The 27575-nt window shown below is 40.2% G+C and overlaps 1 protein-coding gene across 1 annotated transcript in view; it reads left to right on the forward strand.

Moving 5' to 3' along the window:
- LOC309561370 (cytochrome P450 4B1-like) overlaps positions 1–27123 on the forward strand; it is a 70188-nt gene extending 43065 nt beyond the window's left edge. Inside the window, exons 4-12 of the mRNA XM_082265250.1 lie at positions 1211–1338; positions 3069–3193; positions 3318–3469; positions 9928–10034; positions 13032–13222; positions 16183–16316; positions 20531–20595; positions 21490–21572; positions 26839–27123. Coding sequence (XP_082121376.1) covers positions 1211–1338; positions 3069–3193; positions 3318–3469; positions 9928–10034; positions 13032–13222; positions 16183–16316; positions 20531–20595; positions 21490–21572; positions 26839–27016 — 1163 coding nt within the window. The 3' untranslated portion in view covers positions 27017–27123. The remainder of the gene's footprint in view (positions 1–1210; positions 1339–3068; positions 3194–3317; positions 3470–9927; positions 10035–13031; positions 13223–16182; positions 16317–20530; positions 20596–21489; positions 21573–26838) is intronic.
- The last annotated feature ends 452 nt before the right edge of the window (positions 27124–27575 follow it).

Raw genomic sequence — 27575 nt, forward strand, 5'->3', positions numbered from 1 at the left:
AGTTATAGGGTCTTGGCAATCTTCTTATAGTCTAGGCCATCTTTATGTAGAGCAGCAATTCTTTTTTCAGATCCTCAGAGAGCTCTTTGCTATGAGGTGCCATGTTGAACTTCAAGTGACCAGTATGAGAGAGTGAGAGTGATAACACCACATTTAACACACCTGCTCCCCATTCACACCTGAGATCTTGTAACACTAACGAGTCACATGACACAGGGAGGGAAAATGGCTATTTGGGCCCAATTTGGACATTTTCACTTAGGGGTGTAATCACTTTTGTTGCCAGCGGTTTAGACATTATTGGCTGTGTGTTGAGTTATTTTGAGGGGACAGTAAATTTACACTGTTATACAAGCTGTACACTCACTACTTTACATTGTAGCAAAGTGTAATTTCTTCAATGTTGTCACATGAAAATATATAATAAAATATTTACAAAAATGATGAGGGGTGTACTCACAATATTTAAAAAAAAAAACAAAACATGTTTTTCTTTGTTTCTGTTATAAAAGTTTGCGAACCAATAATCTTTATTCATAAATTTACACCAAAATGTAATCTGCTACACTTCTTTGGTAAAAATAACCCAAATCTGTGAATAATATTTGGTCTGTAGGAAAGTTATAGAGTATAGCTATAAGATTCCACAAACTATGGCATATCTCTCTCTCTCTCTCTCTATATATATATATATATATATATATATATATATATATATATATATATATATATATATATATATATATATATATATATATATATATACACAGTATTTGAAAATTGATCAATCCTGGTGTACTGCCAGCCTATTATTTCTTTAGGCCCCAAAATGCCAGGACAGTGCACATGTTTGACTATTGGAGGACAGGCAGGCTGGCCAGAAAACTGACCACACTGGCATGGATGTGCTTCTTGGCCTTGCATAGTCAGTTTGAAATAGGAAAGTGGGAGGCTGGCAGAATCACCAGGTATTTCACACAAAGGAAGACATACAAAGAGAACAGGATACTTTTAAACACAAGTACCTGGTACAACAGACACACACACAGGAATATGAACTGCTGGGGTAACATACATGTTAAAGAGCCAGTGGAATATTCAACTCAGTCAAATCTGATATTTCAGTTTGGTATCCATGGACCATGTACATGTAACTCTGGTTGTTATGCATCTTGTGCTTTGATCCTCCTACTGTGCTTTTGTTATGCAGGGAAAGGGTTACTGATATTATCTGGTGCAAAGTGGTTCCAGCACCGCAAGCTGCTAACCCCAGGTTTCCATTATGATGTTCTGAAGCCGTATGTGAGAGTAATGTCAGACTGCGCTAATGTGATGCTGGTAAGGAGCAATCAATAATGAGATACAGACTGACCTTGTAGAACGTGAGCAAGTGAGTAGAATAGTAGAGCGGAGAAGGGATAGCACCTAAAATGTTTTTATTGTTGTCTGTCCCTTCCTTTTCTGGTGACAAAGGCATCTCCTATTTCTTGTCCTGGAATCAGAGGGACAGGAAGTGAGATACAATCTTATCAGTGTGATCACCTATAGTAATAAAAAACAGACAGAAGTTTTTGCTTTTCCATCCTACTCTATCCAAGGAAACATAAAAAAGCTGGATTTGGTCTTTAAAGTAGAACCAAAGGCAAAACTTTTTTTCTGTTTAATTCGTTTTTATTGAATTTTCAAAAAAAGGTATACAAGACAGTCAAACGGTCCATGGGTAGGACAATAACAAAAAAGTTACAAGCATGACAACGTATGGATACTGGTAGGGATACAAGTTTAGCACCAACAATATAGACAGCACAAAATCTCTAATAACGATATCCTGGGATACAGTCATAAAGCATTGAAATTATGATATATCACTATATATGAATCTCCCCTGTACTCGACTCAGGGCGCACCGCGGACCCAGACACCCCAAATGGTAACTATAACTGTGTCCGAGACCGCCGCTCGGCCATTAGCCATAAAGTAGCACTCGGGGTGAAAAGACGCCACTAATGGCGACTGCTGTGTGTTGGTATGGGCCAAAGAGTTAGTCATATAGAGGATGAACTAAAAGAAAAACGAAATAAAACAGCATAATAACATAATTAAATTAACTTAAACAAGCAAAACTAAGTGACCACCAGAAGAGCAGAAACAATTTGTCATCAAGAAATTAGCATCCTTAGCTATGTCCTATTTAGGGTACCAATCCTGGAAAGGCAAAACTTGTTTTTATCATTTTGGATAGAGTATGGAATGGTTATAATCCCTGTTTTTTTTTTTTTTTGTTTTTTTTTTGCCATCTGTGTTCCATTGGGGAGATTTCTCTTCATCTTCTGCCCATAGCCAAAACATGAAGTGAGAGGAAATTTCTCCATCAGGATCTCCAGAACTAGGGTCCCATTTGGAAGACTTCCTTTCTATTCTTAAGCCTCGTACACACGCAACGAATTTCCGCCGACCGGTCATCCGTCTTTTGTCCAGAGTGCGTGTCTGTTGGTTGGAATGTGCTCTAGACTGCACACGAATTTTCCTGTACGACAGAATTCTATTTTAGAAGTGATGTCATGTGTTGGATTGCTTTCTATGTGTTTTTTCATCTCTGAGCATGCCTAGTCTTGCTCATAAGATTTTTTCCCCGTCGAAATCTGTACTAATGATACGAAAATTGGACGTGTGTTGACGGACGACAAAAATTATATAGCTTGCACACCAGAATTTTTTCAGCCGAAAAGTCGGAGTCGGTTGTCGGAAGCACCATACTAACAAGCCGAAAATCGGCAGATCGGTCGTCGGACGAAATTTCCCGGCCGAATTTCTTATCGTGTGTACGGGGCTTTATTCTGTTAACAAACCAAAACTTGGGTTTTTCTTTCACTTCCACTCTCTGTGATAGCAGTACAGAAGCCAAATGGAGAGGGGGAATCTCCACTATTTCAGCAAAGACACCAATAAAAATCGGACAGGTATTCTAATCCTTTTCCACACTATTCAGAATTAAAAAAAAATTGCCTTTAGTTTTATTTTAATAAATGAAAGTAATCATATGATCTCTCTTGTTTAATCTTCATTAGGACAAATGGGAGTATCTGGCCTCAGAGAGGAAGTCTATAGAGCTGTTCCATCATGTGAGCCTCATGACGCTGGACACCATCATGAAATGTGCCTTCAGTTACCAAAGCAACTGCCAGAATGACAGGTCAGTATCTTCCGAGCAGTACTAAAATATTTTTACTTGTTTGGCTTATTGCTATTAAGGCACCTGGTGGCTGAAAGATATTACTGCATGGCATTGACTGGTCTCACATTTTGTTCCCTTACAGTGAGAGTGAATACATCAAGGCTGTATTTGAGCTCTCCTATCTGGTGGATCATCGAGTGCGAATATTCCCATACCATAGTGATCTCATCTTCAACCTGAGCCCCCATGGATACCGCTTCCGGAGGGCACTAAGAATAGCTCATGAACACACAAGTAAGCAGGGGTGTAGATAAAGGGGATATAAAGGGGGTCCAAACATCCCCCTGGCAGAGTTGCCAATCATAATAAAAAAAAAGAAAGTTTGTTTCTTAGCAGTCCGTGAAAATAACCCTAGTTCCTGTCGGCTGCCACCCGTGCATGCAGTAGATCAGAGACTGATTACAGACTTATTAGGGACTACTTGTAAGCAGGCCCCTGGTTGGTTGCCAGCAAAGACCATGCTGGCATGGGGCCCCTTTGTTCATCATCCTGGAACATGAATGAGATGTGGTACCACATAGCTTGATAAGAGACACTTCCGCCTATTTGGCTATTCACTTACTGTTGGCCTGAGGCCTGCTTCCACAGTACGCCTTGACACTTTTTCACATGAACATTTGTCCACACAGCCAGCTTTTTCAGATGCTTTACTGTGAACAGGAACAGGGTAAAATGTACCCTTTTGGTCGGGTTATGCATAGCCTCCACATCACTTAACAGTATAATGTCACGGTATAATGTATAGTGCAACATGGGGTGCCAACCAGCTCCTCCAACTTTCCTCCTTTGTAAGTTTTTTTCCTGACATGGGCTCTTCTTCCATCTTTTCCCTTGGCCTACCCCTAAACGATACCTTCCAACACACGTTGTGTAGTCAATAGCTTAAGGTTGGCATTTGCCATCAACCTTTGCCTTGCCTGCCCCACTCTAACGCTTACAGGATAAAGAGATAGCCCAACCCACTTTTCACTCTCATGATGCTACTTTCCCATAAGAAGGATCATTTGATTGCCTAGAATTAACCCCATTCACAAAAGACAGGAGCTTCCTGGTGCCCCATTGTAGCAACCCTGTCATCACTAGTGTTAGTAAACCATTGACGTGTTTATCAACCCTGGCTCATTTTCAGATTGTCCCCAATGCCCATGTAATATTTCATTACAAAGGTATCCCACACTGCTAAACTATATCAGACCTCTTTAGGCATCCCGTGCTTTAGTGTGGCTGCAAACCCATCAATAACTAAGATCCCCATGGAAGCCAATTCTCCAGAAGATATCACAGAAGCAGGGAATGCACAGATCTTTTGGCACTTTTCAAGTACTTCCTTCCCTGCCTAGTGTTCCAAATTACTCCTTGCAAACCTGGCAACATAAATCTAGATTTTAGCTCAAACAGGCACCTGCACACCCTAGGGCAGCTAGTTGCCCCAATAGATACCACATTATCACTGCTAAATTTACACTCTTGATATTCTCTTACCCTAACAAAGTTTGCATTAGCACATTCACATCCTGTAAGTTCTTACTCAAGGTTAGCTGTGTGCAGGAAACTTATGTAATGGAAGGGTTCATTTTTAAAAAAATGATTGTACATGTCTGTTAGACTCTTGCTTGTGGCACAGTAATTAAACATATTTTATGGGTACAAGGACTGTGCCATATGTTACGATGTCCCCCATTGGTAGGCTCAAGTTTTAAGTCTCTTCCATTGTTAGTGCAATTTTGCCTCACCCATTATTCACCGTGGCATGCAGTTCTTCTCTGGGTATCTAAAGTCTCGTACACACTACTGACAACTCAGGTTGGAGCTGCTGTACTAACTATGCATTTCAGTACAGCAATCTCCCTCACTGAGCAATGGTGTTCTTACGCCCCCCCCCAGAACACTCTGGCAGACCTTTTTTGATCACGAGCCTTCGACAGACCGGCTGCCTTAAACAGGGACTGATTGAATTGTTTCTATTGAACTAGACTTAGGGCTGAACCATTCCCAAGGGAAAAAAATATATATATATATATACAACCCTGCAGGTAAATGTTAACTTATGAATGCTTCAAGACATGTCATAAAAATACAAAGGAATGACATCACTGACCTGCTTTGGAAAATGGTATTTGTCTGGCTGCCCTTGACTTCAGTACTTTATTAACCATTGGCCTGGAATAAGTATGCCGAAATCTTAATCTGTGTACTGGTCAATGAAAATACTATAGTTTGAGGATCAAAGTGTATTATCATCCTCTAAGCCAGCCATTCTCATCCACATTTCTGTGGCCACCCATGCCACCTCAGTGCTCATCCGTGGCTCATCCATGCGACATCCGTGCTCACCCATGCCACAACAGTGCTCATCCGTGCCACATCCATGCCACATCAGTGCTCATCCATGCCACATCAGTGCTTATCTGTGCCACACTCATGCCACATCAGTGCTTATCCATGCCACGTCAGTGATTATCCGTGCCACATCCATGCCACATCAGTGCTCATCCATGCCACGTCAGTGCTAATCCATGCCACATCCATGCCACATCAGTGCTCATCCATGCCACATCCGTGCTCATCCTTGCCACATCCAGGCTCATCCTTGCCATGTCAGTGCTCATCCTTGCCACGTCAGTGCTCATCCATGCCTCCTACGTGCCATATTAGTGCTCATCTGTGCCACATCAGTGCCACTACCGTGCTTATCAGTGCCCTACAGTGCCTCACAAAAGTGTAATTGGTAGTCAGGAAATTATGGTGTTCCCTGCATGTGGGGCCTCTGTATGTGGCCAGGCTGTGTAAAAGTCTCACACATGTGTTATCGCCATACTCAGGAGGAGTAGCAGAATGTATTTTGAGGTGTAATTTTTGCTATGTACATGCTACGTGTTAGAAATATCTTATAAATGGACAACTTTGTGTAAAAAAAAAAAAGTGCGTTTACATCTTCTTTCCACATTTTACAAAAACTTGTGGAAAAAAATGACATGTTTAAAAGACGCATTATACCTCCTAAATTATGTGTTGGGGTGGTTGCTTTCCAAATGGGGTCATTTTGTGAGTGTTTCTATTGTCCCGGTGCTCCAGGGCCTTCAAAAGTGTGAGTGTCTGTCAGGAAATTATGTCATTTTTGCTCCTAGAACACCTGGCGGTGCTAATTGGATGTTGGGCCTCTGTATGTTGCCAGGCTGTGTAAAAAGTCTCACACATGTGGTATTGCCATACTCAGGAGTAGTAGAGTGTATTTTGGGGTGAAGTTGCAAGTATGCATATACAATGTGTGAGAAATAACTTTCTATAATATGTAATATGACAATTTTGTAAAAAAAGAAAATATTCATTTGCAAAGAATTGTGGGTAAAAAGTACAACTTCAAAAAACTCACCCTGCCTCTTAGTAAATACCTTGGCATGTCTGCTTTCCAAAAAGGGGTCATTTGGGGGGTATTTGTACTGTTCTGGCTTGTTAGTGTCTCAAGAAATGAGATAGGCCATCAGTACATCAGGTGTGCCCAGTGGGTAAGTGGTTAATTGTTGATAGCTACATTATGTATATTAACTTTATATAAAATGGTGTCTTAAAGTTTGTCTCTAGGCAAAACCTTTTTCTGTGTTTTGGATAGAGTGAGATCGGGTAAGAACCTATAACAAATTTTTATTGCTGCCTGTGTCCTCAAAAGGGTAAAAAGGTTTTAATATTCTCTAAAATTAAAAATTCCTCTTTTTTTGTAGGACTTTTATACGACAACCACAACTATTACATTTGATATATAAAAATATAAATGTTATTGTTGTTCGCAGTTTAAAGAAAAGAGACCTCCATGAGACTCCAACATGTTAAAACCCATCAATTTGATCATACAGCATTAAAGCACAAAAATTATTTTCAGCGATGGTGATATCCAATACCATATGATGCTGTCAATCACAAGCTTCAATAACAGCTTTGACATGGAAAGGGACACATTTGGATGTCCTTTTTTATACTGTGAACAACAATAAATTAATATTTTTATATATCAAGTGTAATAGTTGTGGTTGCCATATAAAAGTCTTACATAAAAAGAGGAATTTTACATTTTCGAGATTTAATGACTAGGTGGATGGCAACCTTCGTCCAAAACTGAGTAACCATATTTTTTCTATTAAAGGTTTTATTATTTTCCCACTCAATCCAAAAAAAAACAAAAAATAATACGTTTTGGTTATAAATACACTTTAAAGCCGAACTAAACTGTATCTGAGCACCACAAAATGAAAACACTGCTTAACTAATTTTTATTATTCACAGCAAACGCATTCATTCATGTCTCTATGCTTTATTTTGTTGAGAAATCACTTTGAAAAACACCTCTGAAAGTGATTTGGGCCAATGCCCACCTCTTAATATATATTTTCTATAGTCCCTGACTATGAGCAAAGTCTAATCAGAACTCTGTAAGAGAAATGGAGCCTCCGGGAGTGTCCTTTGCCACTGGAATAAATCAAGTAGTCTGCGTGTGGTACAAAGGACTTCTCGTCTGTTTTAATACATATCCAGAGATCTTATACAAAGAATACAGGATGCACAGTAAAAGGGGGGGGGGGTGTCTAGGGTAGGTTATGTGTGCAAATAAATGGTTAAACATGAAAGTTAAGCAATACTGATTTCAAGTTCTAAAAGAGGAACTAGGGGTACAATGTCTACAGGAAGCGCATGTGTATATTTAGAAAATGTGTTAAAAATGTAAAATATGTGTGATATTATCTGTCTGAAACTGAGTTAGAACTATCTTAGACAAAGTGTGTATTCAAAATGGATGCAGTAATAGAACAGACTTTAAGAACATACAAAATGGAAGAACATATGTCAATGTCACGCCTCTTCAACCTCCCTAGCATTTTTAGCTATAAGAGCAGATGAATCCTATAGCACTTACCTCCTGGAATCCATCTGTCCTTAGCTCAGGCATGCAGGCATGTGCTTAGCTGAGAAAGCCCCTCTTCCTCTCCTCCAGATGACAAATAAACAGACTTCTTTGATGTAGGACATCATTTTGGCTTAGGCTGGAAACTAGGAAGTAATTGAAGTAACTAAAAAAAAAAAAAAAAAAAAAGATTAATAAATATCTATAATCTAGTTTTCTATCTATTTACTAAGGCTAGTAACATCAGGATTTAAAATGGTTAAGATTGAGAGATTTTAGTTTCCCTTTAACCGGTTAACGACCGTCCGCTGCAGTTATACTGCGGCAGGCAGCCGCTCCTGGGCAAACCGACGTAGCTATACGTCGGTTGTGGTCAGGAGTCTAGGAGGCGAGTGCATGGCGCCCCCGGCCCGCTCCCGCCCCCGCTCGTCAGTGGGGAAGCCGATGCAGTGGGCAGGCGGCTCCGATTGCCATCTGACACCTGCGATCGTTCCCGCTGAGAGAGAAGGATGGTCGGCTGTTGTAAACACCGCTGACTGTTCTTCTCACTGGGATGATCATAGAGCTCCTGTGATCCTTCTATACAGGATCACATGTCTCTATGGTCATTTCAGAAGCCACACCCCCCCACAGTTAGAATCACTCCCCTAGGCGCACATTTAACCCCTTGATCAGCCATAATGTTAACCCCTTCCCTGCCAGTGTCATTATTACAGTACCAGTGCATATTTTTAGCACTGATTACTGTAGTGATATCACTGGTCCCCCCAAAAGTGTCAAAAATGTCAGTTAGGGGTCCGATCTGTCCGTCACAATGTCACAGTCCCGCTAAAAATCGCAGATTGCCACCATTACTAGTAAAAAAACAAAAATAAAAACAATTAAAATGACATAAATCTTTCCGGTAGTTAGTAGACGCGATAACTTTTGCGAAAACCAATCAAAATACGCTTATTGCAATTTTTTTTACCAAAAATATGTAGCAGAAAATAAATTGAAAAGTTAAAAAATTTTGATTTTTTATTTATTTTTTTGAGAATGTCATATAGCAGAATGTGAAAAATATTGTTTTTTTTTTTCTCAAAATTGTCGCTATTTTTTTGTTTATAGCGCAAAAAATAAAAATCATACAGGTGATCAAATATCACCAAAAGAAAGCTCTATTTGTGGGAAAAAAAGGACATCAAGTTTGTTACGGTACAGCGTTGCATGACTGCGCAATTGTCCGTTAAAATAACGCAATGCTGATTCGCAAAATAGGGCCTGGTCAGGAAGGGGGCAAATCTTTCCGGTCTTAAAGGGGTTAAATAAAATCTGTGTTCAACTTTTGTCATGCATAACTTCACTCTAACTTTTCTATAAAGAATTCCTTTTTAAAAGGGGAGGGGCTCCAGGACATGGAGCTTGTAAAATAAAGTTTCGCCCAAATGTGGACACGGACTTATTTATAAGACTATTTGAATTCATTCTGAATTTATGTTTTTCTTTTGTACTAAGGGTATGATTTATTAACATTTTATACATTTTGTAAAGTGACAGTAATAACATTTTATATGCTATGACATCATGACCTTAGTTTAGTTGAAATAATGGGGTTGATTTACTAAAACTGGAGAGTATGAAATCTGGTGCAGCTCTGCATAGAAACCAATCAGTTTCTAATTTTTATTGTTAAAGCTTAATTGAAGAAGCTGAAGTTAGAAGCTGATTGGCTACCATGCACAGCTGCACCAGATTTTGCACTCTATAGCTTTAGTAAATCAACCCCAATGTCTGTAACATGTATTTTTCAATACAGATAATGTGATCAAGCAGCGGAAAGAATCTCTTAAACAGGACACTGAGCTGGAAAACATTAAGCAAAAGAGACGCCTGGACTTTCTTGACATTCTTCTGTACGCCAAGGTACCAAATCCAAGATGAAAGGACCATTTGACATAGAAGATATAATTTTTATTGAATGGCTAATACAGAAAAGATTTCAACAACATCCATGGATAGATATGTAAAATTTTAACAGATCATCAAAATAGAATTCTTTCAGAGAAAGCCTATGCTAAGAGAAACCTTAGATGCCTGTTGTCATTCTGCAAGTAGCAGTTTCCTGGCTATATTGCTGACCCTCCTTACTTCAAACCTTTGCGTCACTAAGAACATGTATGCAAAGAAGGGCATCTGACTTTGCTGATCTGCATTCTTGTTCTGGGGTCAATTTCTCAGGATATACTGTAGTGAAGATAAATTACATTAATAAGCTCAAAAGTGATGTGCGTCATAGGATCTGATATCATCATCATGCATGCCACGCCACGCTTTTTTCTCCTAAAAACACAGCGGAAGTGAACGTTTTTACTATTAATAACTATTTCAAGTGTGTTCATGTTTTCACATTTGATTTATTGCACGGGTCACTTATTATACATAGTTTTTCAATATTTGAGTGGTTATATGAATGTCTGTGGATTTTGGCTCTTAAATGGGTAGCGCATCACTTTTGAGTTTATAATTGTTAGATATCTTTATGTGGGTATTGTGTGGGCTGCTTCCTGTTTTTTATGATTAATATTTAGTTATTCTAATTTGACAATGAGCGCAGAGAGGTTGTAAAGTGTATGTGTGTGTGTATATATGTATATATATATATATATATATATATAATATATATACAGGCGGTCCCCGGGTTACAAACAAGATAGGAACTGTAGGTTTGTTCTTAAGTCAAATTTGTTTGTATGTCGGAACAGGTAAATTTTTTAAGTTTAGCTCCAGCCAAAAAAATAATTTTTAAGTTTTTAGATAGTATAGGGAAGGATTAATCCCTCTGTAACATTTGTTTTGCTAAATTGGTATTGAAGAAGTGCGTTGGATAAAATAAAGTAAAGCTGCAACCTTAGAACCAATTGGGATAATAATAAATAAATAAAAAAGCAGGTGCGCTGAACTCATATGTGTCAACCACTCAGGGTGAAGTGAACCAATAACGTGATCTCAAAATTAATTAGTTAAAAAACGAATAATACGTGCCACAGTGAGTACTAAATGGTATATCTGATGTGCCTCAAAGGACCAAACATAAATCAACAGTGGAAAAACATAAGATCACACACTGATATGAAATGACAACAAAATTCTAAAATTGCAATTAAGGTAAGGTGCAAAAAAGTCCAAAACAAAGTCCGTGATATAATGTAATATACAGTGACTCCTAGGTGTAAAAATTCACAGCAACTAAGGTGCAGGTGATCCCACCACCATGTCTGGACTGGCCCCTTACCAGAGAATGGAATTTGTAAGGGCCTATAGATAATGAAATCCAGATGAAGGAAATTTCCCAAGTGAGGATAAAAGCTGGAAATCACCACTCAAAAGGGAGGATGAGCCTCTTACCGGATGATTATTGGTATAGGGCTGATCACAAGCTCTCCTGATGATAAATATCCTCCTTCCTGGGTAGCCTAGGTCTGGATGTATCCACTCTGGTACCAATAAATGTCTCCTCACTGTGTTTCATTAAAATAAAGACCAGACAATAGTGCAGTACCTTCCAACCATTTAATGATGGAATATAAGGGTGCACTTACATATAGCGTCTTTAATAAAACATCGGGACTGGATCGAAGAGAGGTAACCGGGGCCGCCTGCAGCGTGGTCCGCGGCGATGAGTGATGATGATTGCCAGTCCCGATGTTTTATTAAAGACGCTATATGTAAGTGCACCCTTATATTCCATAATTAAATGGTTGGAAGGTACTGCACTATTGTCTAAAAAAAAAACTCTCTCTGAGGCTAATATGTGACAGGTTCGCTAACAAACCAATTACCTCTTTTCTACCGCGCCACGTCCTCGGTAGCCAAACCAGTGATATGTTACTATCTTGCTGCTCCCGCATGAAATTTTGCATCATTCTGGGCCAGTGAAGGAAAAATTCAATAAGGGAAAACAGTCACCTTGTCTAGGCGATTCTCTTGCTGGAAGCAGAATTACTCATCTTACAGTGATGCAAACACAATGTTTTAGTACTTTAGGAGAAGACTCGAACGTCTATCATCTTTTTATTGCTTTATTTGTTCCCCTTGGAGGTTTATCCTTGCTTCCTTTTATGTCTCAATGTTAACAGACAGGAACTGAGGACAGATCTCTCCAGCATACAAAATTCAAAAAACAAAAAAAAAAAAGATCTGCACACCCAATAGCAGGGATCTCCAAACTATGGCCCTCCAGCTGTTGCAGAACTACACATCCCATGAGGCACTGTAAACAATCTGACATTCACAGACGTGACTAGGCATGATGGGAATTGTAGTTTCTGAACAACTGGAGGGCAATAGTTTGGAGACCCCTGCCCTATAGATTTACCTCTGGGTAATTTATTGGCATATATAATGAAAGAAAAAGAAAAGCATCAGTACCCAGAGACCCCCTCCAGACAAGAACCCCCCCCCCCCCCCCACACACACACACACACACACACTTACACACTTAAAAACCCACTACACAAAACAACCCTAACCGGCAAAAAAACCCTCCCTATGAAAACCCTAGCTGAGGAAGAGAAAAAACCCCCATGTGGGAGCTGGTGTATGCCAGGACTACTTTCTCTTTGTTTGTTGCAACAACTCTGCAGCAGGTACACCGTGAGCAATAAAGTCCTAACAGAGCTTTCCTAACTTTGCATAAAAGTGCATATGTACCTTCACTCGCAATCTATGCTAAGAATTTCTATAGAATTCAAAATTTAAAGGCAACTTTTGAGGGCAGAAATATAGAAGAAGCTTCAATTCTTTGAGGAGCCTGGGTAGACTGGTGCAGAGCTTTTGCCCTGTTTTTTTTTTTTTTTTTTTTTTTTTTTTACTATTATATGCTTGAAAGTTTGCTAATTTATCAATTTTTTAAACCAACAGGATGAAAATGGTAAGGGTCTGTCAGATGAGGACCTGCGTGCAGAGGTGGATACATTCATGTTTGAAGGACATGATACAACGGCCAGTGGGATCTCTTGGACATTATACTGTATGGCTACACACCCTGAACACCAGGACAAATGCCGGGAGGAGATCAGAGAGCTTCTGGGAGATCGAAACACCTTGGAATGGTGAGAACATGTTGTGTCAATGTCCTTTAATATGATGAGCTACCAAACTGCTTTCTGTGCACTAATAAAGGCTAAATCAAATCAAAGCCTAAATAACAGTTTAGTGTGGATGCTTGATAGTTCCCAGTGTCTCCCAGCTTTCCTGAATTACAGATTTAAGGAGCTAGTTGGTGGTTAAACCCACTCTTGTCCATGCTCAACATTAATATCAGTTTTGGTTGGACTGAGCCTGTAATAGTGAGTGGGAAGTAGGGGTTAAAACTGCACACTACCTTACTCATGTTAGAATGAGGCCAGAAAAAAAGGTATTGTTTGTAATACTATAGTGTCAGTATTAATATTAAAGATACAAATGAAGTAGGAATTGACTCAGTCAGGGAAGGTAAAACGTTTTTGCTCATTTTATGAAGCTTGTACATCACATAGTAACTGGATTTGGAACTTGTCTAGACTACCAGAAAGGAGTTTTTAGTTGTACTTTAACCCTTTTGTTATACTAAACAGGATATGGCAAATATCATCCATTACTAAATTGAATTGCAGGGGGTAAAAAACCTTAAAAAGCCAGCGCTGGGCTCCTCCCCAGTTTACCCCCCCCCCCCCCCTCGGCATTTTTTGCTTTTTTATTATTTGAAGGGCAGTCCTTAGTCATGCATAGTCATCAACGCAGCACTGCACTCTGCATCACTCAGTATGAATGCAGAGAATGGGGGGTGATGCCCCCTCCGTGGTGGAGTCCGTGATGTCCTTGTACATACAAGATATACTCTTCTGAGCATCGATCAATCTAGAAGACTGAGGACATCAAGCAGGGCCAGTGGAAGGATTTTTGCTGCCCTAGGCAAAATAAAAATTGCTGCCCCCCGAAACATATTAGTTTTCCTGGCACTGCAGGACCCTGTAGTGCTCTCTCCCTCCCACCCCCATCCCAAGTTTCTGAAGGGGTTAAAACCCCTTCAGTGACTTACCTTGGCGCTGGGACAGGCTCTCTTACTCTCCTTTGTTGAGCATGCGCATTAAGTCTCCCCCTGCTAGCCGACATCGGCGGGGGAGACCTGATTTGCATGCGCATTAGACCTCCCCAGCATTATTCAATGCTTTCCTATGAGGATTTCGGCGATGCTGGAGCCCTCAGCCCTCACAACATAAAAAGGCTTGCTGTGTAGGCACACAGGCGGCACTGTGGCAGGCGCAGCACTATGAAGTGCCTTGTGCGCTGTGGCATTAGAAGAACTTGATCTCTCTGAGTTCAGTCTAACCAGACTGTCTGTTACTCTATAAATTCCTTCAATACCGTTCTATGGAAAGCAGTAGGTTTAACCACTTTACCACCGGAGGATTTTGCTGTCTTCCGTCCAGGCCACTTTTTGCGATTCAGCGCTGTGCGACTTCAACTGACAATTGCGCGGTCGTGCGACGCCGTACCCAAACGAAATTTACGTCCTTTTTTTCCCACAAACAGAGCTTTCTTTTGGTGGTATTTGATCACCTGTGCGATTTTTACTTTTTGCGCTAAAAAACAAAAAAAGAGCGTTTATTTTGAAAAAATAACAATATTTTAAACATTTTTTTATATGAAATTCCCCCCAAAAAAGATGTAAAAACCAATTTTTTAAAAAAATTTTGGCCAATTTGTTTTCTGCTACCTATGTTTGGTAAAAAAAATCGCAATAAGCGTATTTTGATTGGTTTGCGCAAAAGTTATTGCGTTTACTAACAAAGGGAAAGATTTCTGTCATTTTTGGTGTTTTTTTTTTTAACGCGTAATGGCGGCGATCTGCGATTTTTTTTTTGCGGGACTGCGACATTGCGGCGGACAGATCGGACCCTTGACTGACATTTTTGACACTTTTGGGGGTACCAGTGACATTACTGCAGTAATCAGTGCTATATATATGCACTGTTACTGTAAAAATGACACTGGCAGGGAAGGGGTTAATTTTATTGGAGAGGGAGGGGTTAATGTATGCCTGGTGCTTACTGACGTGTAGGGGGGGAGGTGACTGAGTGACCTCCCCCCCTACATGTGTTCGATAGTTTGATGCAACGTTTGCGTATTTTTTTGAGTTCGTGTTCGATTTAAGTTCGTTCAGTGGAACTACAAGTGAACACATAACTAGTTCAGTATACAGTTCTAATCACATTACTAACAATAGGAACATATAGAACTGTTAATTACCTATTTTTGGCCACTTGCTTCCATAAAACATACTCTGTGGATCTGTGTCTGTACAGATGTCCTCTCTGTAGTGGAATGAGAATGCTGACTGAAAGCATGGAACTTTAGACAAAAGAAAATGGGTGTAAGGCTGGCTGTAATTGGCCAAGACTGTTGCTGAGTGTGAGATTGGCTGTGATTGGCCACAAACTCCATATGGGTAATAAAGTTTAACTCTGTGCTTTCTGGTTTCAACTCTGTTGTGTCTGAGCTTACCTTACAGGCATATAAATGAATCTTACAGGCATATTTTCTCTTTTGTTTCTGTGAACACAATATATAACTGTTATATGACATCCAAACATAAAGTCACAGTAAATAACTGCTTTTTGTCTCTCACATATAAACATATGCACTGTTTTGAGGTTTTTAGCAGGTCTAGCTGTATATGCATGTAGGTCATATTAGCAACCTAGGCCCGGTTTTAGCTGGCCAGCTACAGGCACAGCATGAGGAGTGCCTGTGCGGCACCGCACCGGCCGGCGGTCCATACTGATACCGGGTGCAGCAGGATGCCAGGGTCCCCTGATAAGTTGCGCCCTAGGCGGCTGCCTAGGTCACCTTACCGGTCGCACCCGCCCTGACATCTAGTCACACAATAGAACTACTGCAGGAGACAAGTGTAAGAGTTGAGAATTGCAGCCAGAGCAGTTTTTTTAAAGGGGGGGGGGGGAACTACTTCAAAAAATTCTCAAGGTTACGCTTTAAATATTTAGCATATTTCACTTTTGTGTGTGATCAGGGAGGATCTGGGTAAGATGCCGTACACCACCATGTGTATTAAGGAGAGCATGCGCCTGTATCCACCTGTGCCAGGAGTGGCACGTCAGCTTACCTCACCCGTCACCTTCCCTGATGGACGGAGTCTGCCTAAAGGTCAGTGATCATAAATCCATCGTACACTGAGATTGTGTGTTCTGTGTCTTTAAAGCCTAACTACTGTTTTTTATTTTTGAAAGTATACTATTTCTAAAATTGCAGTTATAACATTTCTATTGTCATATTTCTATGAATACATAATAAGCACATGTGCAAACTGTTTGTCCATGATGCGCTCCAAGAATATGTTTGCCACACAATTATGTCCTTACCATGCTAGTGAACATACTGAATTGTTTTATTATAATTTGCTATTATGACTGTTATAATGGCACAGAGCCACCTACAGGCTGAAAGAGAACCTGCACATGCCTACATATTCGAAGCCCATATTGTTCAGTTTCCTGAGAGGAGTATGAAGAACCAAAAATGGCAAGAATGTATGGCATCTCTCATAATATTTGCAGTTCGTTCACAAAGACCGTTCAAATAGATAACTTGGAAGTGGGGACCCAATAATCCACTCTGCAATCTTAACCATCCTCTGCACATATTTCATCTTGGTCTATGTACAACTAGTGAAAAAAAAAGCTATATATATGCAAGAGATCCTGCACACATAATCACTTAGCCCTCCAAAGCCCTACTTATGCCGTAACATTATATAGGAGTCCATGAACAGTTTCTAGATGAGTATGAGGAGCAAAGGAAAATCCTGCAGCTCCTCTGTAGCAGATCCTGGGAACGATCCAGTCAGATGATGTATGAAGATAGAAACAGCAAGGGCACAAGAGTGAGTTAAAAACTGTATATAGTTTTTATTTTTTTTAACAGAAATATCACTCACATTATAGTTGCCAATCGCTGACTTACGGGGCAGGAAGAAGATGTAATGCAACAACCAGGGGCTTCTTAGTGGAAGCAATGATGTTCAGTAAGCCATGGTTACAGTAGTGCCCACTTGCTTTAAAATTAGAGCTTATGGCATCTACAGGTGTGTTCTGTACACCTCACAGACAGAGCACAATGTCACAGGGGATGGAATGGGTAGCGATGTGTTTCAAGGACACAGCCCTCTTTGTCAAGCCTGCCCGAAAGAACGAGATGCCAACCATAAGTAAGCACAGCATACAGGAGTGGGAGGGGAGAGCAATGTGATTGGGGATTAGCGAGATGTAAAAGGGGAACTACAAGGACTAGCTGGATTACAAGGTAGCAAAAGAGATAAAAGCAAACAAAGGCAAAAAGATCAGGGCACAGAATAACAGTACTAAAACATAATAAGGCAGAATGGAAAATAAAAGGTTGGTACCGGCGCTACCTGGTATGAATATATATCGAGACCAAGATCCTATGGTGGTCTTATTAATAAAGCATATAAATAAATAATGCACTAGTGCAAAAAAAATTCCCTTACAGTGCAAAAAGAAGTGCAAGTGCAAATGACAGGATCTAGATCTTGGCTGAAATTAATGCCCTAAGAGTGCTCTGAGTGCTGACAGAAGGTTAAAATCTTATACAACAAAGTGCAAACAAAGTAATTTATTTGTGAAGATTTTCACCTTTTGAAAACGTCACAGGAAGTGACAAAACGCGTCAAGGTTGTGGAACGCACGTCAGCACGCTACGCACCACGTGGAACGCAAGCCGGAACACTCCGCTCGCCACTCTGCTAGGAGGTGTTTGTAAGCGGTTTCATTGCCTGCAAACTTGGATTCTGAGTCTTTCTTCGCTCCGATTTTTATGAATATTTGATGAATAAACTTTTAAAATGATAATACATTATCTGGAGCCTTTCTTTTAACCCCATATCCTGAGGATTGAGATCGGGTAAGGAGGAACCTAACCTGTATCCCACCAGAATCATCCACAAAGGGGATCCCCAATCCGGCCTGAACGGCCTCTCAGCGCTGTAGGTCCTAGTGCTATACAGCACATAGGACCCAACAATTCTAGTAAGTCATTTATTTCTACCACAAGCCACAGGAAAAGAGGAATCCACATCACGAAAGTCACAAACTTTTATTTATTGAGCACGAAGCACTTTGCACCTGATCACCACTTGAAAATACTTTATTTATTGAATTTTACATTTATTTTATTCACATATATTGATCAAAAGACTTATTTATCTATTTATCAATTCCTTGGAACTTTTTATTAATTTTCATGTGTTTAATTGATTTGTATTTTCACGTATACTGTAAAGATACGTTTTCAACATTGTTCACATACATTAAGTTAATTGTTTTTCTGCGGCAAGCGCTGTATATAGCCTAGGCTATTTTTCTATCATCCATTTTAAATCTACAGCTGCTGCCACACAATATATATTTTATATTTATATCTCACTAATTGCACACATATTTTTATATATATATGAAAAAAAGCAATAGTATGTATGGTTTGCCACTAATGTCCGATTGCCTCCATCCCTTTGTATACATATATAAAAACAAGAGAAATTGTGGGACTTTAAATGAGGCCGTTTGGACATAAAAATAGTCTTTATTTAAATACCATGAATAATGTGATATAAAAAACAACAACAATGACACTGTTACATAAAGATACAGAGATAATGCACACAATAAGTACAGCAATACATAATTGAATCCAAAATAAATACATACAATATCTCCTGGACCAAAAGTGGATCACTCAGGAATATAATGGATAAAATATGACACAATGCTCTGTGTGCTCACAATATTGTTATATCACAGTTAGTTGAAAAATATGAGTAATTGCAGGCTCGACGCGTTTCATGGACCTCCGTCCACTCATCAGGAGCTTTGATATTTTGTCTAAAATTGAAGATATAGGTTATATTAATGTACTAGTGTAAATTATGGATAATAATGAGGAATATAATGGATAAAACACTACCTTGGAGCAGTGTCATGTATCCAAGAGCCATCCAGTCTGAGATGGGAAGACCAAAACCAATCCAAGGAGTGTCTGACCCAGGGCTGAGTGTCTGAGCCCCGGGTCAGACACTCCTTGGATTGGTTTTGGTCTTCCCATCTCAGACTGGATGGCTCTTGGATACATGACACTGCTCCAAGGTAGTGTTTTATCCATTATATTCCTCATTATTATCCATAATTTACACTAGTACATTAATATAACCTATATCTTCAATTTTAGACAAAATATCAAAGCTCCTGATGAGTGGACGGAGGTCCATGAAACGCGTTGAGCCTGCAATTACTCATATTTTTCACTTTTTAACTGTGATATAACAATATTGTGAGCACACAGAGCATTGTGTCATATTTTATCCATTATATTCCTGAGTGATCCAATTTTGGTCCAGGAGATATTGTATGTATTTATTTTGGATTCAATTATGTATTGCTGTACTTATTGTGTGCATTATCTCTGTATCTTTATGTAACAGTGTCATTGTTGTTGTTTTTTATATCACATTATTCATGGTATTTAAATAAAGACTATTTTTATGTCCAAACGGCCTCATTTAAAGTCCCACAATTTCTCTTGTTTTTATATTTTATATATATATATTTTTTTTTTTAAACAAAACCTTTTCCGAGGCGCAGGGAGATACACTAGTATAGTGTTATCTTTTTTCTATTTATACCTGTATATATTTATTATATTACTCCATAGCGCTGGTCAACCCCCTGCCTGTTTTTTACTATAATGGAAAATAGGCGGGTCCGGCACCATTGTAACCGAGGCTAGTTGAACATCAGTGCTTCCATTTTGGGGCCCTGTTGGTTGCATTACATCTTCTTCCTGCACCCTAAGACAGACACAGGCAACTATATTGTGAGTAATGCTATTTCTTTTAATAAAACTTTTCACATAGTTACATATTTAGTCAGGTTGAAAAAAAAAAGACACTAGTCCATCTAGTTTAACCAATAAAAAAAAAAAACACAGAAGAAAACCTCCAATCTCATGCTGTAGTTCCTCCCACCGGCTCATAAATCACTACAGGACATATGAAGTGGTGAGAGGAACCACTGCGTGTGGTGCAGAAATTGGTATTCGCACAGCTGAAAGTGTAGAATACCTGCAGTGGCCAATGGTCAGCAAAGCAACAGAGATTTAATGCATTGCAACGATGATGACGGTCATTGGAATGGTAATAATATAGCATCTTATTTTACACTTTGAAGTTATTTCATTTTTAACCCTGTAGTGAAAGGATCAATGTAAACGCATGAAAAAAAACATTTATTCATACCAATTTAGCTATCTGCGATTTACAACATCAGACTTTTTTCTATTTTATCTGACAGATGCAGTTATTCTAATGAGTATATATGCCATAAACAGATGCCCCACTGTCTGGAATGACCCAGAGGTAAGGTTGGTCTACTTTTAGCATTAATGTGTATAGTAATAGCATATAATTGATCATTCTTTACCTCTAATTATTTTATCCAGTAATATCAGCTGTAGGCATGTTTTTTTAGCTGCATTTTTCTCCCCTGGAGCAAAGGTGTCCAGGAGAGGTAAAAAAAGGCATGAGGCCAAAAAACGTCCTGAATGCATGAGGCTTTAGTCCCAGTTCACACTGGTCCAATGAGGGAAACCCTGTGAATCAGTGCCGGTTTTCGCATCGCACCAGAATCGCACAGTGGTTCACAATGAGATCTGCAAATCGCTGGGGGTGTTAATGACAGATTGGTTCACAGATCGCAGTGCGAACTGTGAAATGGTGCAGGAATCAGATCGCATTGGTGTGAACACCAATGCGATCCAATTCCAGTGCGAACCAAAAAAAAGGGTCCTCCATCATTTTGGTTCGAATGCGATGCGATTTCAGCCATACATTTTGTATAGCTAAAATCGCATCGCACAGACATCGCACATGATCTGCACAGGTGTTACACTCACCTCCTGTTCTGGTGACAGCTAAATCATTTTGGATTTCCTATCATTTTCTGGTTTGGTGGCAATGGTCACCAGCGAAAACAGGGAAGATGAATCTTCTCCACTGGGAACACAGAGAGCAATAAAAACTTGACAAAAAAACCTAATATTTTCACACTTCATCCAAAACAAAAAAAAGGTTTGGACTATACAATTATACATACACTTGAATGGTCATAACATTCATTTTTGTGTTGCATAATGCTGTTAACATTTTCTTAACTACTGCTTTAAACTTTGGTTGTTTTTTTGTCCTATTGGTATTTTAGGTTTTTTAGAGATCATTTAAATTGATACACACATTATTATTTTTGGCTTTCAGGTTTTTGATCCCTTGAGATTTTCACCAGAGAATTCCAATGGCCGACATTCATACTCCTTTATACCTTTCTCAGCAGGATCAAGGTATATGTTTTAGCCTGATTTTATAGTGCTGAGCTCATTATAGCATGTTACTGATGATCAATTGTCCGTTATCTCTCACACACACCAGAAATGTTTTCACGTAGGATTCATGCAATTTTCCCCCCAGGATTAACTCGTTTATCCAACTGAGTCCGATTTAGATGTGTGAATCTTGGGTGAAAGTTGTCTAAAACCATTTATAAATAGACCTTTAGGCTAGAAATATTGTTATTGTTATTTGTAAAGAGACATTGGAATAATCAGATCAATGATTTACTGTTTTGTGTACCAAAAAATGTTATTGAATCATCAAATTACATACATGATAATGATTTATTTCAAACCTTACTTTTTTATCTACCAGTGTCATGCAGTGAATTATATTTGAAACCTTCGACCAGGGTTCCTCCTGAGGTTGCTAGGGGTTCCTTGAGCAATGGGCAATTTCTGCCTCTGATAAGTTCCCAATGACACCATTGTTCAATTTAGCTATCTGTAAGGGGGGTAATTTTCCCCAATGATGACAAGAGTAAGGAGCATTCTTCCCACTGACTGTCACACTTACTAATGTTAACGTGTCACGAGTTGTAGATTTTTAATTTTTAGCAGGTGTTCCACGAGACCAGAAATTTATTTCAAGGGTTCCTCTGTGTTGAAATGATTAGAGTGCTACTAAACACATACTGTTTAATTTACATTGGCCCTTCTATTTCTGTATATAGATGATGGCACTGTAACTATTTTAACAAAAAAAAAGTACTTTTTTCCTAATCGATATACAGCGGTCACATGACCCAGCTCTTTCCCAGTCTGATTGTGGGGAAACTTAAAGTGATTGTAAAGTCTCGCTTTTCTAAAAAACAAAACAAACATGTTATACTTACCTCCTCTGTACAGTTGGTTTTGCACAGAGTGGCTCGGATCCCCCTCTCATAGTTACATAGTTAGTGAGGTTGAAAAAAGACATCAGTCCATCCAGTTCAACCTATGATGTGTGTGTTTGCTGTTAACCATACATTGTATACCCCTGTATGTTGTGGTCTTTAAGGTGACTGTCTAATAATTTTTTGAAACTATGGATGCTCCCTGCTGATACGACTGCTTGTGGAAGAGAATTCCACATCCTTACTGCTCTGACAGTAAAGAACCCCCTACGTATTTTAAGGTTAAACCGTTTTTCCTCTAGTTTTAGTGAGGGGCCCAGGGTACTTATTGTATTCCCTTTCTCTGAATAGTTTGTTCCTTATGCTAGGGTCACCAGTACAGTATTTGTACATTGATATCATATCCCCCCTCAATCGTCTCTTCTCCAGAGAGAATAAGTTCAGTGCTTGTAGTCTTTCCTCATAGCCGATGCCCTCCATTCCCCTAATTATTTTTGTTGCCCTTCTCTGGACTCTCTCCAGTTCCAGCACATCCTTCCTGAGGACCGGTACCCAGAACTGGATGGAATACTCCAGATGTGGCCGGACCAGAGTCTTGTAGAGTGGGAGAATAATCTCTTTATTTCTGGAGTGAATCCCCTTTTTTTATACATGTCAGTATTCTGTTGGCTTTGCTTGCAGTGGCTTGGCATTGCATGCCACTGCCAAAACTGTTGTCCACTAGGACCCCCAGGTCCTTTTCCATCTTAGATTCACCCAGAGGTTCCCCCCTAGTGAGTAGCTTGTGTTCGTGTTTCTGATGCCCAAGTGCATTACTTTACATTTTTTCAACATTAAATCTCATCTGCCATGTAGTGGCCCACCCCATTATTTTGTTCAGGTCCGCTTGTAAGGTTTCCACATCCTGCATAGAAGATATTCTCGGATCCCCCTTCGGCGCTCCTGGCCCCTCCCTCCTGTTGAGTGCCCCCACAGCAAGCAGCTTGCTATGGGGACACCCAAGCCAAGTCAAAGCTTCCTGTGTCCATTCAGACACTGAGCCGTGACCCCGCCCCACCCCCTCCCTCTCCCGATTGGCTGATTGACTTTGCTCGACAGCAGCAGGAGCCAATGGCGCCACGCTGCTGTCTCAGCCAATGAAGAGGGGAGTTGCGGCCAGCTGAAACACTCCGGCAACATCGCTGGATAAACATGGGCTCAGGTAAGCATTAGGGGAGCTGAGGGGGGCTGCTGCACACAGAAGGTTTTGTTATCTTAACACATAGAATGCATTAGGATAAAAAAAGTCTTCTGCCTTTACAATCCCTTTAAAGTGATGGTAAAGTCTCGTCTTTTTTTTTTTTTTTTTTTTTTTTTAAATAACAAACATGTTATACTTAGCTCCTCTGTGCAGTTGGTTTTGCACAGAGCAGCCTGAATCCTCCTCTTCTCGGGTCCCTCCTCTGTGCTCCTAGCCCCTCCCTCATGTTGAGTGCCCCCACAGCAAGCAGTTTGCTATGGGGGCACCTGAGCCAAGTCACAGCTCCCTGTGTTCATTCAGACATGGAGCTGCAACCTAGCCCTGCCCCCCTCTTCTGATTGGCTGACTGACAATCGCGCTACGCTGCTGTCTTAGCCAAAGAGGAGGGGAGTCCAGGGCAGCTGAGATAGAGCTGGATAGAAATGGGGCTCAGGTAAGTATTAGGGGGGCTGCTGCACACAGAAGGTTATGTATCTTAATGCATAGAATGCATTAAGATAAAAAAAAAACCTTCTGCCTTTTCACAATCCCTTTAAGCAAGAGGAGCTTCTAGTCCACCGCTGCTGGTCGCATGTTAAAAAAAAAAAAAAAACAGACTTTGTAATACCGAGTAAAAATAAATAATATCAATAAACTGTTTAAAATTGTCATATAAATATACAGTATATTTAAAGTGGAACTGCACTGCATCTCAACACCACAAACCAAAAATGCTTTTTAATTCATTTGTATTATTCAAAGCAGTCTCCCTCATTCATCCATGTCTCTATGCTTTATTTTGCTGAGAAATCATTTTGAAAGACACCCCCTAGTATTTCTGGTCGTAGCCATCTTGAGTAGGGGCAGATGATTCATGTATCATTTACTTCCTGGGATTCATCTGCCCTTAGCTCAGGCATATGCTGAGCTAAGCACCCTCCCTTCTCTCCTGAAGACTCCTGGGATGTATGACATCATTTGCCTAGGCATTGAAACCAAGAAGTAACTGAAGAAATGTAACAAAAAAGTTTAAAGCAAGTAAATATGAAATACTTTCCTATTTACTAACACTAGCAGCATAAGGGTTACAAATAGTCCATGTTGATTGAGTGAGTGAAGTTCCACTTTAAAATCATTTTTTTTATTATTATTTGACAATAACATGGTGTGGGTGAATTTCTGCCAGTCACAGACTATGTAATGCTCCTCCAGCCTGTGTCTTAGAATACGAGGGAGGTGAAGCCACCATTAATCTACATGTAATATCCCACCCCCATTGTGTTTAGCTGGTTAGTGGGCATGGAAGAGGATGGAGGGAGTCATTTGGATACGCCCACATGTGCAACTCTATAGTCACATAGGCTGCTCAGATTTAATAGTGAGGAAACGCTAAGCATAGAAACTGCTAAACTATTATTTATCCAGGTAATGGTATGCAGTAGCTTGTACTACTGAAAGATGGGACTTACTACCAGCTATACTTTATGCTAGAAATGTTCAATAATTGTTATTAAAGCCCTAATCAAACATGCCAATGTTGTTTCCTGCAGTGTTCTCATTTACATTCTGCCACCAAGCCATGCACAGGCATGTCTCCCTTTTAGAAAGAAAGAAATAAGGATGCACTAGCCAATCCTAAAGATTGCAGCACCTTAAACTCCCTGAATACCGGGGGATAAATGAGTGTAGTGAAAAAAGCTAGTGCGCTATCTTATACAGATTGAAACACAACAAATGTTTTGATGGTGTAAATTCACAATGTGAACACAGGAAACAAGTGATATTAAACGCAGACATACATAACTAACCACTTGATACTGCTAAAATTTTGCACTTCAGTGCAAATAAACGTGACATACATATTGAATAACCATGTGACTAACAAAGTAGTGAAATAGTGTATAGTGATTGAAAAGAAGACTTCAAATTTCCTCTGGTAAAAAATGTCCCATATAAAGACTGTGAACAATTAGGAATCAATCGCAATAGTGTAAACAAAACTTGTGAAGTGCCATTGGTGAACTCCTCCGAGTACTGCAGGCATCCCCTGTGTGCTCAATGGTAAAATAGATGACTGCTTACCAGACACCAGCGGTCAGAAGGCATATAGGAATGCTCCACTAAGCGGGCTTGATCTGTATCACCTTCCCTAACATTCAGGGAATCTCGGCATTGTGGTAGGTAGGAGAAAAGAGGGCTAATAGTGCATTATCTTTCACCTAAAAATGCATTAAAGAGTTGCACTTACAAAAAAACACTTGATTTTAGCATCAAACTCATGGAAGCAAGGCTGCCTGCAGTGAGGTCTGTGCACGATGATGACATGGTTGGCTCCATCCGACGCGTTTCCTCTCAGAAGGCGTCAACTGGGATTGGAGCCTTAATCAAACATGCCAATGTTCTTTCCTGTAGTGTTTTCATTTACATTCTGCAGTCAAGCCATGCACAGGCATGTTTCCCTCTTCTCCTCCCTGTCCCGCTCTTCACCAGCCCACTGTTCAACCTTCTTTCACCCTCTTCAATTTAAATTTCCTGTCCCCCTCTTCACCACCCCTTTCCCTCTTCAACGCCCCCCCCCTCCAAGCCCACTGTTTACCCTCCCTTCAACCTCTTTCATTTTCTTTCCCCCTCTTCACCACCCCTTTCCCTTTTCATCCCCCCTCCCAGCCCATTGTTCACCCTCTTCGATTTCCTGTCTTTCCCTCTTCACCTCCCCCCAGCCCACTGTTCACCCTCCCTTCCCCCTCTTCAATTTCCTGTCACCCTCTTCACTTTCCCTTTTCTCTACCCCCCCCCCCCCCCAGCCCACTGTTCACCCTCTTCGATTTCCTGTGACCCTCTTCACTACCCCTTTCCCTTTTCACTTCCCCCCTCCCCCAGCCCACTGTTCACCCTCCCTTCACCCTCTTCAATTTCCTTTCCCCCTCTTCACCAGCCTGACTTTATTTTTTTTGTACCCCTCTTTGCGCAGAGGTGCAAGATTTGACGGTTGTCTAAAACTGTTGGTTTCAAATGGAAATAACTATTATATGGGGGTACCTTTAGGCTTAATTTCTGAAAAGTTTAGCTAACATTACAAAATGGCCTCTTCTGTATGTATATGTTCTCTACTGGGTTACATTTATAGATGATCATTCAGTAACTTTTTCCCTGTACTCTCCAGAAACTGCATTGGACAGAACTTTGCTATGAATGAGATGAAAGTTGCCCTCGCATTGACATTACAGAAATTTGAACTGAGCCCGGACCCCGAGAATGTGCCAAAGAAAATTCCTCAGCTTGTTCTACGATCTGTAAATGGTGTCCATGTATATCTGAAGAAATTACCACAGAAAAAATAAGACACAGAAAACAAAAGAATATCATTTCTGTGATGTTGCTGCAGTTACTGTACTTTATGTATAATATACAAATATATCAATTGGTGCTTTTTGGATATTAATTGTTTTCTAGGAGACAAGTTGAATAAGGCCCTTTCACATGGGCGGATCCATTTTCACAAACTCTGCTTGATCAGTGGGGATCGCTCCATTAATCCCCCGATGAGCAGGCGGATGACAGGTCCGTCTCTGCTCACTGTGCAGAGACGGACCTGTCAGGGTCCCACTCTCCTCTATGGAGAGATTGGATGAAAATGGACAGCCTGTCGGTTTTCATCCGTTCCCATCCGATTCGACCCGCTGGAGGAATAGCTAACGTATCGCCATCCGTCTGTTTTCAACGGATCTTGGATTGGATGACAGACGGGTGTCAGTGGACACATCTCCTCTGACATCCACCCCCCCATAGAGTAGAATAGGTGGCCCGATCAGGTCTGCCTGAAAAATTAACATGCAAGCCCAATCGGTACAATCCTGTGAAAGGGGCCTAAACGTTTCATTATGACCCAAATCTATAAAT

This window comes from Pelophylax lessonae, assembly GCF_965119305.1.
Source record: "Pelophylax lessonae genome assembly, chromosome: 8".
NCBI classification, from domain to species: domain Eukaryota; kingdom Metazoa; phylum Chordata; class Amphibia; order Anura; family Ranidae; genus Pelophylax; species Pelophylax lessonae.